Below are 13,511 nucleotides of genomic sequence, written 5' to 3' on the forward strand. Positions count from 1 at the left end.
TTCCCTTTGTGGACTTAGGGTATTATGCGATTGAATGTCAATAATAAAAAAGCAAACTTTTCAACTTTTTTCTTCACTAATCAATCTGGAACAAATCTGATTTGGAATACCATTGTAGCTCCTATGAAATCTGTAATGCAGCCACCTCATTCGTCCCTTCTCTTTGTGGATGTGTGTTTTTCAGATTATTTCCCCATGACTTTCCTCTGCCAGGTAAATCTCCCTGTGGTGGGCTAGCAAGCAGGGAAGTTTGCAGGCATGATGGAAAATGCAGTCTGGTCAAACCTGCATGCCCACAAACCAGGAATCACTGACACCTGTCCCCACCTTGGCCCTGCAGGTGTACCTGACAGCCAGCACGGTGTATGGGCTGGAGGGGCAGCTGAACAACCTGGAGGACGCCGCACGCAAGATCAACAGTGTTACTGAGGAATCTGAGCTGGCCGATCTGGAGGATCAGGTGGCCACAGCAGCTGCCCAGGTTCATCATGCAGAGCTTCAGGTGAGGACAGCAGCTCCTCTCCACCTGCAGGTTTCACACTGCCTTGCCTAACACCCACCTCAGTGTACGCACTTTGAATATTCTTCTGTACTGCCATAGTCTGGTGATCAAAGGATGCTGACTGCATCACAAGCTGAGCGGAGTGTTAACTGAGCTGTGTAACTCAGCCCAGCCAGATGTACTGTATCTCTTTATTTCTTCCCTCAGCTTGCTTTTGGACATGGCACTGCAGAGCCTCTTACTGCAGTACTAATGCTGGACTGCTCCTTGCTGCCAGGCAGCTCCCATGGTGCGCTCTGTGTCATGTGCGTGGCCCCGGTCAGACAGCAAATAGAGTCTGAGGCAGTTTGTCTAATCAGCACTTTCCAAAAGATGCCACTGTTGGCAGCTTTCTACCAGCAAAGGCCAATAGCAGCCATAGGCTGAGCCAAGGACAGAGCCTAGGGCTTGCATGCCTGCCATGGGATTTAGGTGCTAAGCAGCACACATCCCAGCCAAAGGCAAGAACTCTTGTGCATGGTGATCTAGCACCACTCTAGCAGGCTCCAGAAAGCCTGGGGCTCAGAACGCATTGCAATCTGGTGCTAAAAGCTGAACAAGATAATGCTGCCAATCCTCAAAGGGCTGACACTGCTTGCAGCTCTCTGCCCAGTCTGTACCCAGCAAGATGCCCTGACATGACTCTGTCAGGGTTTAATGGGAAGTACCTGGTGATTTTACTTAGTGGAAGTATGCTCAACTCAGGACTGAGCAAAGATCTGAGAGCCTGATGTGTCTCTGATGTCAGAAGTGCTTGGCAAACTGGCAGTGGTGTTTTTTTTGGCTTTGGTCACTATTTTAGGGTAAATCTGTTAATGGGGGTGAGAGAGAGGAGGAGAGAGGCCTAAACTATGCAAAGAGGCCGATGGAAGATCTTCTGCAGAGTGAAGCCAACTGTGGCTTCTGGAGTCATTGTGAATCAGCTATTGGGTTATATGTCTGACTTCTCTGACTCTTCTTTCTCTTTGTCAATACTTGTCTCCACTACTCCCAATATCAGACTACTTTTCCCTGGCATTTTGTTTACCATTCAGTATTTTTATATAGTGTATGCCTGCCTTTATGCATGCTTGTGTTTAATATGCATATACATTTGAACTATAAATACTTAAGAGCAAATGTTTAGATTTTGTGACAGAGGATGTACTTTGCACATGTATGAAATTAATTTTGAGTTAGGAAATGTGTCCCACAAAGTCATTGTTTGAATGTAGCTCTTTAAAAACACATATTGAATGAATTTGGGATTATGCAGCTAAAGGTAATCGGGAGATAGCAGATGCAGGTTTTCTCTCCTCCTTTCTTTTTTTCCTCAAAAGGAGTAAAATGCCTCTTCCTTGGAGTCACAAGGTAGGTTGGATTGTTCTTTTACTCCATCTTTACTAACAAATTATGTCCCTTTTAATGTCAGGACTAAAGAATGCAGGAAAGTGTCAGAATTGCTGAAGAAGTTAGCCATCTGTTTATATTTTCTTATTAAAGAGGATTTTACTGGGGGAGGGTTATTATTTCAGTAGTGGCATCCACAGTAATTTTAAAACTTCTTTTCCCCCCTCCCCATCTGTCTGTCTCTCTCTTTTATTTTCTTTGAAGATTTCAGATATTGAGAGCAGAATATCAGCTCTCACTGTTGCAGGCTTGAACGTGGCTCCCTGTGTTCGCCTGACAAGGAAACGGGATCAAAAGCAAACAAACCAGGTGCCAGAACATTATGTAGTATTCAAAAAATACATTGGGGAAATCTTGCCTCTTTCTCTATAATGGAATTGAGTAATGCATGTATGTTGTTTACAGATGCACACAATAGACACATCAAGACAGCAGAGGAGAAAACTTCCAGCTCCACCAATAAAAGGTGCGCCTCAAGTGTTCTGTGAATGAGAGGGACTCTCTTTCTAAGATTCAGTAGAATGTACAGGTCAGCAAAGTAGGGAAAAGTTTAAGTCACGAAATGAGCAGAGAATGCCTAATAGACTGTCCCATCCTTCTCATTTTCCATGTACTTGCATTTTATAAAATACCCCTTTGTCACATTTAAAAACATCACCACTTTCTCTTCAGTGAAAGTTGTGACAGTGACAAGTAAACAAGAGCAGAGGCAGAAGGCTGGAAAAAGCAAATGAGGAATGCTGAATACTTGCCCTGCAAGAGGGGGGCTGCTGCTGCAGCATGGCTGGGCACCCCACAGCGTGGCTGCCACCCTCCACAACACACCATTTCCTTAAAGTCTGCATTTGCTGATTTCAGTCTGTATTAATGGCTCAGCAATATTCCTGATATGTCAGAGGATGGCTGTGAAATGTCTTTATAAAATCAAGCAACTTTTTTCTTTCATGATTTTTTGTGGATTTTGGCTGGTTTTTTGGGGGGGTTTAACTCTGCAGTGCATTATCTCTGAAAATTCTAGGTTTTTGTTCACTGCACTATTCTTTTGTAATTCCACTGGTTGACATGGCCTCAAACTTTATCTGGAGTACCACAGCCTGCTGGTTTTAATTTAAATTAAATCCAACTTTTCTCATACATCTTAGGGGAAGTTTTATCTCTCTAGAAACTGTGACTCTTCAGAAGTATTTTTATATCTGCTTCAATCTCTTATGTGAAAAATCTCCCCTTTTGTATTTTTCCAGGTGAAAAAATAGATGGCTCTCCAGTTACCACTGTTAGAACGTTTAACAGAAACTTCATGCTTCAAGGATCTCTAACACAAAGAACTAAAGAAAGGAAAAGCACTGCCAAGGACTTAATGGTAAACAAATATTTTTAAAACTCTGTTAAGATCATTCAAATAGAGAGATAGCAGTATCTGTGTAGGCAGCTGTATTTCAGTACCTTCAGAAATCTTCTCTTGATAGTTTGAGAAAAAAAATAGTAGAGACTGCTGAGGCAACTCTTGAACAAATATGACTAGTGTCCTGGAAGACATCTGACTATATACTATAGAATAGCAGCTCCTGAATGTCAGCTTGTGATAATGTAGCCTGGCTGCCAGGTCTCCAGGAATGTGCTACCCATATTTTTTAAAGAATAAATAAATTAGTTATGCCCTGCATTTCAGACTTCTGAACCAGACCCTCACAGAACCAGCTGTGCATTGTAACTTGGCAGGTGAGAGTCACCTTGAATTTCACTAATTGCTGAGAAATGTTCAGAGGTTATCTAAGTTGAATTTAAGGGGTAGACAGGTCACACATTGGCTCTGCAGGATTTGAACAAAGAGGCTTCACTCAGGACACCCAGGACAGCTGTCAGTCATTTCTTCTGCAGCAGCCATAGAGGGATAAGGGAAAAAGCTGACTGTCCCAAATCAGTCTGCCACAGGACATGTGGGAAATACGTGAGGAGGTGAGAAGGGACAGGACCCAGCTATGTTCTTCAGCAGGTTTGTTTAGTTCTTCACTCATGGTTTTCTTCTTTCCTGTCCCTCTCTGTTCTAGGAACCTGCTATAGGATCTGCTGTGATGTACTAAATGTACTCTTCCCTACTGCCAATAACACACTGCCTAAGGCTGTACACTAGAGTGCCTTTTCTTAACAGCCATTGTGTATGTCCAGCTGAAAACGGACCCTCAAGAACCCACAGAGCCTCAGTTATAGGGCTTCATTTGGATACCTCACTGAGAAAGCTGTCCAAGTCTTCAGCATTGTGGTCTGCTACAGGAAACTCTGCCTTAAAGTTCTCAGAGGACTCTAGACAGGATGCTATGTTTCAAAAGCAAGGCTCCACATTTTAAGATGCACTTTTCTCCCTATCGATTGTACTAAAGTATGTAGTCTTTAAACTGCAGTATGTTTTTGTACACTCAATCAGTCATAATTATAGGCCAATTAATCTGCCAAAGCAGACCTGTGATCCATATTTGCTGGCCTCTTACTATTCATGTGGGCATCTGTCTTGTTGAGCAATAAGAACAACTCTGTGCAGTGTGTGCTGCTTTTCAGCTGCGTGGAGGGAGAGGAGAATTTGTGTACCTCACTCTGCTCCCAGGGAGTCAGTGGAAGTCTTGGGAGGGTTGGTAGGAGGAGGAAGAATTCCCTGTTCTCTGAGAGTACATCTTGCAGATTGAATGTTCCAGCTCCATAGCTAGGGATATTGCTCTAGGCAGCAGGGGTGTCATGCTGAACCAGGAACTGGTGGCTACACATGTGGAGCAGATGTCTGCTGAGTTGGGATCCCAGTGTCTGGAAACATCTGAACACTGTTAAAGAAAACCCACACCTTCATATGTCTTGTTCTTGGCACCATTGTCCACTTGGTGGTGGCCAACCGTGCTGCAGTTCAGAATAAATTGTGTCCAAACCTTTAAGATTGGAAAAAAGAGGTGAAAGTGTTGGGGATCTCTGCTGACTGACTGGCGGTTGAGGGGTGGCTGCAGCTTGCAAGAGATTCCTTTCTGATGTTTACTGGTGTTTCTGAGAAGGAGGCAAATGTAGCCCAGACATCAGCCCCTATACTAATCTGGAGCCACCAGAGAGTAGCTGGAACCTTTGCTGGTGCCAATGGACCCCACTGTTACTGGACCGCTCTGAATTGGATTGTGAATAGTAATATTCTCTCTTTCATTTCTTGAGACCCTTAACAGGTGAGTCAAACTAGAAGGCCATTTGGCAGATGCCCAGGAGGGAGGATGCTGTTTACAGGGTGTCCCTCTCACCCTTTTGTGGGAGAACATTGCAAATCTGTGCTTTTTTTTGCTCTGAAGAATACAAAGAAGGTAGTCAGAGGAGGTGATAAGCCAGTGAATCCCTTACCTTCCACAGCAGTTGCAGAGCAGGTACCCAGGTGCAGATGGGGTTGATGTGAAATGTGCTATGAAGGAAAGCATGGGCTGGCAAGTTCCCCTCAGCATTAAGGACTGCTGAGCTCTCCCAAGAGCTGTGGGTGCCAGGAAGGAGGAGTTCCTTCATTCCCTGGGCTCCCAGTGAACACCCACAAGCAGAGTGCCACATGTTACCTGCCATGCAGCAGGAAGGCAGTTCCCTGGGACACCAGGCCATGAAATGTCTGTGGCTGGGCAAATTCCTGCAAAACGGGGCAAATTTCCTGACTAGGCTGGATTTAGGGCGTAGAGTGGGGAAAACAAGTAATGGCTGGATGGGTTGATTGGAAAGACGGTGCCAGTTGCAAATCTGCCATCCACATTTGACATCTAGCTTGTCAGTACTCTGATGTCCAGCTGCATGTGAGGAACCCTTGGAATAAATACAACCATCTTCCCACTTAAAATACATAAGTGTGACTCCATTCCTTCGAGGAATTTTCATCTGCCCAAGATCTGACCCAATGTCTTCATTCTGGGTGAAATTAGGCCTTCTTTTACTCTCACACAATACTAGTTCTCTGAAATTGGTTTGCACAGATGTGAGGGAAGAATTTGGCCCACTCTGTTTAATATATAAATATATATATAAAACAAATAGATTTTATTTATATGTGCAATCCAGAAAAGGAAATCAAACAGAGTAGGATGCCTAGTAATTTTTTTGTTTTTCAGTCTCCTCTTCCATTGACTGTTCTTGTGTATGTATACAATACATTCCCAGGTTCTGGTTTATGCAGGTATGCGTGTTATGAAATGTCATTAATGGTGGTTGGTCTGCATATTCGTCTAATAAATAATAACTAATATTGTGTATGTAATATCAATACAGAAATGACTAATTTTAATAGAATAACTCTCTGGCTTTTGTTCTGTTAGTGTAATTTAAACAAGCCAACAAAGTTTGGAGTAGGTTGTTTTCCTTAAGAGGCATGAAAAGCAACTATTATCGTGTTACAATGTTAAAATATTCAGTCTTCTTTGACAGACAAATGTGTACTGTGTAGGCATTGCAAAAAAAAAAAAAAAAACTTAAAAAAAAATCCCACCTGCTCTAAGCATTTGAATTTTTACAAATGTTTATTGTGCCAAATACGTGCAAAGATATAATTTACTGTTTTAAAAAAATCATAAAAGCATATGTTATAGCACACAAAGAATTATTTTGTCATCAGGTGATTTCAATCTTTAGTGTTAATATTTATATTTAGATTAATTTTTATAAATGAAAATATTTTAATGGGTAAAATGAAGACTATATGACCTATTTGATTAAGTTTGAGTGAATATTAAGCTTGCCTTGTTGTTGTTATCTGCATACTCACCAAGAATTATTGTCAAGAGAAATTATAAAAGAGTAAAAGCGATTTATGAAAAGAATGCCTTTTCAACGACTTGATTCATAAAGAAAAAGAAAAATTTCTTCTCTGTTGTTTGGATTTATGTGCACTTTGGCCTGGAAGCATGCAGAACTCACAGCCACACATGTGACACCGTCACAGCTGGGACACAGGCATCTCCACAGGGCTGCCAGGGTTTGCCGAGAGCAAGGGCACACGCTCGGTTCACAACTCCTCCTCCTCCTCTTCCTCCTCCTCCTCTAGGGCTGGGGTGGGAGGAATCCTGCTAGGAACATGTGCTGGTAAGTCTTCTCCAAACCATCGAGTCTGTTGGCTGAAATACCATCTCAAGCAGTTTCTCAGGCAGAATTTCTTGATCTCTCTCTGGGATTGCTACAAAAACTGAGCAAGAACCCTGCCAATAATCTTGGTCTCGCACTTCCAAAGTTCCTTGCAATGAATATGGATCAAAATATTTATGAGCATATCTTCTCCACTGTGAAAGCATTCAGTAAAATTGGTGTGTTTTAAGTAATAGTTTGGGTCAGCAGCTTTGTTGTATTATTAATGAAAGTAACTCCCTTATTATAATAAAAACCCATCCTTTCCTGACAGGCCATTTGCAAAAAGAGAAAGAAGGGTTAAAATGTCTGCAATGGTTAATCCAGCCATTATTCTGTTTTAGTAGTAATTCTCACAAAGCACAACTAGAAGTGGAAGTCCATTCAACTTTATCCTTTGCAGAATGATTCATGGCCTGGATTTAACCATCAGTTATTACCTAAGTTGTAAACTATCTTTTTTGGATATGAGCTATAGATAAAACTGTATTATTCCTGCCAATAGTTATTAATCAAGATGAAACACATTGTAAGTAACACTTTTTATAAAAGTAATATAACAAAGGTATATTAACATGAGTAAATAGAGGTATTGAGCTGCATCTCCAGCCTTATTGATATGGACTAATGGAGTAGATAGTACATGGCTTGTGATCCTCAAAGAGCAACTTTAACTGACTCAGACAATGTACTTGGAAATAATTACATTGTTTTAAAGGGAATCAGTTCATTCAGGCCCTTGCTCCTTTTGGATTATGGTTTCTGATTATATGCAGAAGGCACAAAACTACTCCAAGGAGTTCAATTAGCCAATTTTTTTTTTTTCTTCAGCAGGGAGAAAATACTTATCTTCAATAGGAGCTCCTCTTTGTTCATTAATATATCTCTCCAGCAGTACAGGAAGAATTGTGGAGGGCCAGTGGGCACTTCAGCAAGGCATTCTTAAGAGTGGATGTTAACAATCTCTATAAAAGCTACACACAGAGAACCAGCATTTCATGCCATTAATGCAGGTACATTAAAAATTGGTAAGAGCCTTTTGTCTTTCTTCCAACCATTGCTTTTTATTTTTATATATCAACAGCCATTGACTTTGAAATGTGACAGGAAGGTTTCATGATACATTTAACACTGTAGAGTTTAAATCCCAGCCCAAAAGCCATGTGGGTTTTGGATAAACCTAGCAGTAAACAGGACTGGGAGATGGCTGGGGATGCACAATGAAGAAACATTTTTATAAGCAGTGGTGGCACTCAGTGCTGGTGTCCATACATTGTCTTTTACCTGCACCCTGAACATATTTCTTTTTGAAGGTACTTGCACAAGGAGCAGAAAGAAGAGCAGGGTGTGATTGCTAGGCAAAAGCAGAACTGTAGGTCTGAGGTGCAGGGGAGGACACAATTCAAAGAACAGAGGTTGGGTTGCCACCTTGGGGAACAGAGATCACCAGTCACTGTCCTCTGTGTCCAAGGATTTTTGCTCCCACAAAGCATTCAAGATGAAATCCAGGTGTCTGCTCACAGGCCTCAGGCTGCCACTGCTGCTTCTCAGCTGCCTCTTCCCAAAGCGACCGATGGGGCGAACACCGCGGCCCACATACCAAAAGGGGTCGATCTCAGGACCTGGAATTCAAAGCATTCCATGAGGATGTACCACTGTACTCGGAGGCAGTGCTTTCTGACCATCTTGAGGATGTTAGACAGCTTACTTGGCGCCCAGGAGAAAAAAAGAAAGGAAAGGCCATAGCCAGACACACAGCTTACTGGTGGCTTTGAGAGTTACTTTCCATATGTAGAGCCCAAAGGAAGAGGATTCCATTGCAAAATTAATTTTATCCATCTGGGCTGCAACCTGCATTTCTAACATGAGCCAAAGGCCCATCCAAATTTTCTGCAGTAGGTACCAGGTACACTATTTCTACAGGTCAACAAATTCACTGGATTGCAGAGGGGGTTCCTACATGAGAGGTAAACATGAAAAGTTAATTCTTGTTCACTTAGGAAGTTGTTTTCATGGATGACTAATTTTTTTTTCTTTTAAAGTTCTGATTTTTGTGGTTACTGCACTTTTGGGGCAGGTCTGCAAAGATTTATAGTTTTATTAAAAGACTATATTAAAAAGAATATTTAAAAAGCATTAAAGACTATATTTTTAAAGATAGAGCAGCAAGGAAATTCTAAAACATGTTGGAGATGATGCCACCCTAAAGGAAATCCCAAATTATTCCAGAGACAGACAACTGTCAGGAATAGGAATAAATTACAATTTAAGTGCATTATATATCATCCCCATCACATGAAAGGTTCTTGACTGAGACTTTCTTGTCCCTCTACTCAAGGGAGGAGGAACTTCCCCTGTGCATTTTGATGCTTGAATAGCGGAAAAAAATCACCTTGCCTTTAAATTTCTCTGTAAATCGATCTTTTAAGTCTTTTAGCACCATGTTTAACAGCCTTCCTGCTCAACAAAACCCAAGAAACTTTCACCTGTGTACCTAAAACCTGAAGTTCCCAACACCTCTATTTTCTTTAATGGGGAGAGGTGTGGCACTGAGCCCACACAATTTACTGTCCACAACCCCTCTCTCCCACTCCACCTTCCATTATCAGCCTATACTCCGTGGGGAAGATGAGATTTCTTGGTGATTTTCTCAAAGATCTTTTGGATTGTGTGCTAGTTTAAACTTGGGATACATGGTGTCATCCCCGACCTGGATACTCTCAGTTCTTCACAGCATCTCTGAATGGAGATACTTCAACCACTTATATTTGGACTTTCAGAAAATTCAGAGTCCCAGACAGAACTGAAGATGTCTGTAAAGTGAACTTAAGCTCCTGGGCCATTACTTTTTTTTTAGTACATAGAAGTAGTTGTGTACGTCTACAGAACACAGCTGAAAATTTAGTGCTTAAATATTTGATGTATACCTCTTTACATTTTCTTGTCTGTCCTTTGCACATTAGTATCTTCTCTGATATTTATCAAAAATAATGCTATTTGCCTTGGCTAATTAAGGGCTGTGAGAAGGACATGAGGTTCTGTATATGCACTGACAAGTGCAAATGGAAGCCCAGGGCTTCACACCAAGGTGACACCATGGAAGCACCTGCGTGATTTGCTCTTGAACTTTGCCTGACAGCCCAGCTCTGATCCCTCAGTGCAGCACAGACTCTGGGGTCACCATGTCAGGTGAGACTCATACTTACTTCTGTTGTCTATCTGGTGTTTAAATGGCCTGCTCTGTCCCGAGGCAAAGCTGAGCGACACCAAGAGCATCAGGACATAGACAGTGACTAGCTTTAAGTGGTTTGGTGACCACTGGGCACGTGGTGTCCAGGAGATTGGATGCCACATGATGGAGCAGTTCTGGGAAGGCTGTAAGGAGAAGAGTGAACATGGGGAACACATATGAGTTAAAGCTCTCAAGGTGAAGGAATGTGTCAACTTTAACAGTATGTTCCCATCCATCAAAGCCATTTCATGGCTCTAAGTTTTGTGGAACACTCATGCTGGAGATGTCCTGGACATTTCTGTTTGAAGGGAAAGGTTATGAAATGGGCCATCTACTGAGGTAAGAACTGGAGAGTTTTTCTCTCCAGAAGTGAAAGCTTTCACAGGACACTTGAGTCCTGTCCCTGAGCTCACTGCTGATTCTGTATGGCTCTCTGTATAACCACAGGCATTGGCCACCCAAGTATGTTTTAGCCACTACCACCAGCATCTTCTCCTTGCTTGTAAAATGTGTCTAACATTTGTGTTTTACACACTCTTTTTACAACTAAATGCATTTCAGTATGAATGGCAATGCTCCTCTTGTACCATTACCCCCTTTTTTGCCAGCATGCAAAATTACAATTTACAGTTACAGTTTCCACTGGTAGATGTCCCAGTCCTATAAATGCACGCAGATGCAACAGAATGAGAAATCCATCCTAGCTTCTGTAGGATGGGCTGAGCAGAACAGAAGGTGCTGAGCTGGGAAAGTTGCATCCAGGAAGGGGAGGGAGCCAGGCTCTGGTTACCACTGTCTCTTGCATTTTGTACAAGCTTCCTCATGGCAGCTCTCCCAGCTGTCACACCAGGACAGTCTGTCTTGTGACATGCAAGGTCTGCCTCTGCATTTGACATCCTGGAACCTCTGCCTATAGAGCAGGAGCCTATTTGCTTAAGCATCATGTAAGTGATGTAGACATACAGGTAGAGAGGCTGTAGGAAAACCTCTCAGCTGTGCCTACACAGTGACTTCTCTTTGTGTATAGGTGGAATTTTTCCCCAGTTGCTGCCAAAATCTTAGTCTGCTTTCAGTAAAGGCAGAGCAGGAATGAAAATCTTTGATGCAAGATGCTCCCAAATACACCAAACAGGCAACACAGAAAAAACACATCAAGAAGTTGGTTGTGTCTTTCACTAAAATGCAATCAAATCTCCTTCACCCCTAGTATTCAGTGAAGGTTTATCAAGGGTGAAACTGACAGTGGCTTACCAGGCAGCTTAGAGGAAAGTGATTTTAACTCATGATTTCAGAACTGCAAATTAACTTTTTCTGACTTGAAATAATCTCATGACAATCAGGATTAAATTGTCTTAGCATGTAGAATTCACCCACATGGGGTGAATTCTGCCTTCAGCTGGGGTACCTCTCCTGCTGCTCCATTTTTAGCAAAACCTTAGGTTCAGGGAGGCAAAAAGAAGGTGTTTTGAGGCATCTCTGTGGTGTGTTTACAGGGCTGCTGACAGGTTTTCCCGATTACTTGCTCCCTGGTTTTGTGTCTTGGGGTTTTTTGGGAACAGAGTTACAGAAAGAAGAGCTTGCCTTGAGCTCATTGTTGATGGAAGACAAAAATACAGGGAAAAGCTTTTAGCACACAATTTTTCCTAAGCACTGCTGTGCTTCAGTCCCCACCAGCTGGTCCTGTGCCACTGCAGCCACTTTGAACAGCACTGATATATATTGAACTTTTTGTTCATACCCTTCTCCTGGCTAGTGTTTCTGTGAAGCATGTCATTCTCACTGCTCCTCAATAAGTAATATGCCACCCTAAATAATCAGGGCACTCAGCACGTCTAATCCTCCCTAATTTTTCCTACACTTAATTGTCCCACCACTGTTTATATGGGAAGAAACAGAGGCTGAGGTACTGCTACAAACTTGATCCAGAGCATTTCTAACACCCAGCTCCATCTTGTCACTAAGCAAAAAGCCTGGTTACCTATGCACAGACTTTTCAAGAGTTGTATGGCTGAGATGGTCTGTGATCTCCTCAGGTCCAGACCTGCAGCTTCCTTCCAAAAGGAAAATTGAAAAAGAACAAGACCTCACACAGTCAAGCTGAGTGCCTCCATTTTCAATTGTTAAATAATCATGAAAATTTTAAAACTGACTAGTTGCAACCAAACTTGACACAATTAAAAGTTTCAGGAATAATTTTGCTCCTGAAGCTCAGCAAAATTCAGTGCCACAGTCATTTGATCAACTTGCCACTTCTGCTTGGTGCCCAAGCAGAGTCTTTAAACTTTGGCTGAGCAACATCTGTGACAGAAGTCTGGAACTTTCATCGACATCAGAGGGGAAAATTAAAACCATAAATGAAGCTACAGTGAAGTAGCAGTATCACAGCTTGCCATGGGTCTGCTTCACAAGGAGTTGGAGATCAGCCTGGCTCTCCCTCTGGGCACACAGGGCTCTTATCATACCAAACTCAAGCTCTGCTGCAGATGCATCAGGTACACCCCTATCACGGCTGTCCTCGGAAGACAAGATGCTATTAACTCTTTACACCCTGAAGCAGCATCTTTGTTGAGATCAGCGGCTGTGTACACCCCCTCGGATGGAAAGCTTTCCTGTTGGAGGCAGCCCCAGGGATCGGAGCCCGTGTGAGCGCAGGCCCGGGGCGGGCTGGTTCAGGGCCGGGAGGTGCGGGGCTGTGCTGCGGGTCCCGGCCGCGCTCTGCCTGCAGGCACAGCCTGCCCGCGGGGTCAGCCACCCCGCCTCGGAACGGGCCGCTGCGCTAACAAAAACTGGGCAAAAGTTACTGAGCACAGGGCACAGCTGTGAATGTGAACCCGGGTAAGCTACAGCCCAAAAGGAAAAAAAGGAAATTCAGCAAGAAAGAGCCTGGACAAGCGCTGAAGCAGACAGGGGAAGGCACTCACCTGCGTGCACAGAAGCTGCTGTCAGGTAGTCGCTGCTCCAAGCAGAAGCAGGGCAGCTGATGGGGGCATGTGCCTTTTATACTGGAGGGAAGTGGACTTGAAGCAGGGAGGGGGAGTCAAGAGGTGGGCCAGCAGGACGTCAGCAGTACCGGCGAGCAGGATTTAAATTTACAAAAGGAGGGGTAGGGAGAACGGAGGCTCTGTTAAAAAGCCACTGATCAGGGCAGGGAGCAGGGGTTGAAGGCAGGGCCAGGGGATTTTGGAGGGGGGTGGCATGGCAGGATAGATGACTGAGTCCCCAGGCCCACCAGGAAGG

General features: G+C 43.2%; 2 protein-coding genes across 5 annotated transcripts in view; one reads left to right on the plus strand and one right to left on the minus strand.

Moving 5' to 3' along the window:
- Positions 1 to 6,741, plus strand: part of MYRIP (myosin VIIA and Rab interacting protein) — a 204,886-nt gene extending 198,145 nt beyond the window's left edge. For 3 of the 4 annotated variants that reach the window (XM_058804823.1, XM_058804796.1, XM_058804806.1), the window contains 5 exons: positions 341 to 502; positions 2,135 to 2,239; positions 2,336 to 2,396; positions 3,172 to 3,290; positions 3,979 to 6,741. In XM_058804823.1, the coding sequence (XP_058660806.1) occupies positions 341 to 502; positions 2,135 to 2,239; positions 2,336 to 2,396; positions 3,172 to 3,290; positions 3,979 to 4,011 (480 nt within the window). In that variant the 3' untranslated portion in view covers positions 4,012 to 6,741. The remainder of the gene's footprint in view (positions 1 to 340; positions 503 to 2,134; positions 2,240 to 2,335; positions 2,397 to 3,171; positions 3,291 to 3,978) is intronic. The other variant, XM_058804815.1, reaches the window with a different exon arrangement.
- Positions 6,742 to 8,135: 1,394 nt separating this feature from the next.
- On the minus strand, positions 8,136 to 13,224 carry LOC131567732 (prolactin-releasing peptide-like). Its single transcript, XM_058819456.1, has 3 exons — positions 13,196 to 13,224; positions 10,249 to 10,417; positions 8,136 to 8,664 (listed from the first exon to the last, which is right to left on the minus strand). The coding sequence occupies exons 2-3, from the start codon at positions 10,394 to 10,396 to the stop codon at positions 8,486 to 8,488; spliced, it is 327 nt and encodes a 108-aa protein (XP_058675439.1). The 5' UTR covers positions 10,397 to 10,417; positions 13,196 to 13,224; the 3' UTR covers positions 8,136 to 8,485.
- Between the last annotated feature and the right edge of the window lie 287 nt (positions 13,225 to 13,511).

Source organism: Ammospiza caudacuta, chromosome 1 (genome assembly GCF_027887145.1).
Source record: "Ammospiza caudacuta isolate bAmmCau1 chromosome 1, bAmmCau1.pri, whole genome shotgun sequence".
Taxonomy (NCBI): Eukaryota; Metazoa; Chordata; class Aves; order Passeriformes; family Passerellidae; genus Ammospiza; species Ammospiza caudacuta.

Excerpts from the sequence above, each read along its gene's own strand:
- LOC131567732 (XM_058819456.1), bottom strand. The coding sequence starts at position 10,396 with ATGTGGCATCCAATCTCCTGGACACCACGTGCCCAGTGGTCACCAAAC. Across the intron at positions 8,665-10,248 it reads ACACCAGATAGACAACAGAA|GTCCTGAGATCGACCCCTTT; the intron begins GTAAGTATGAGT and ends TTTGAATTCCAG.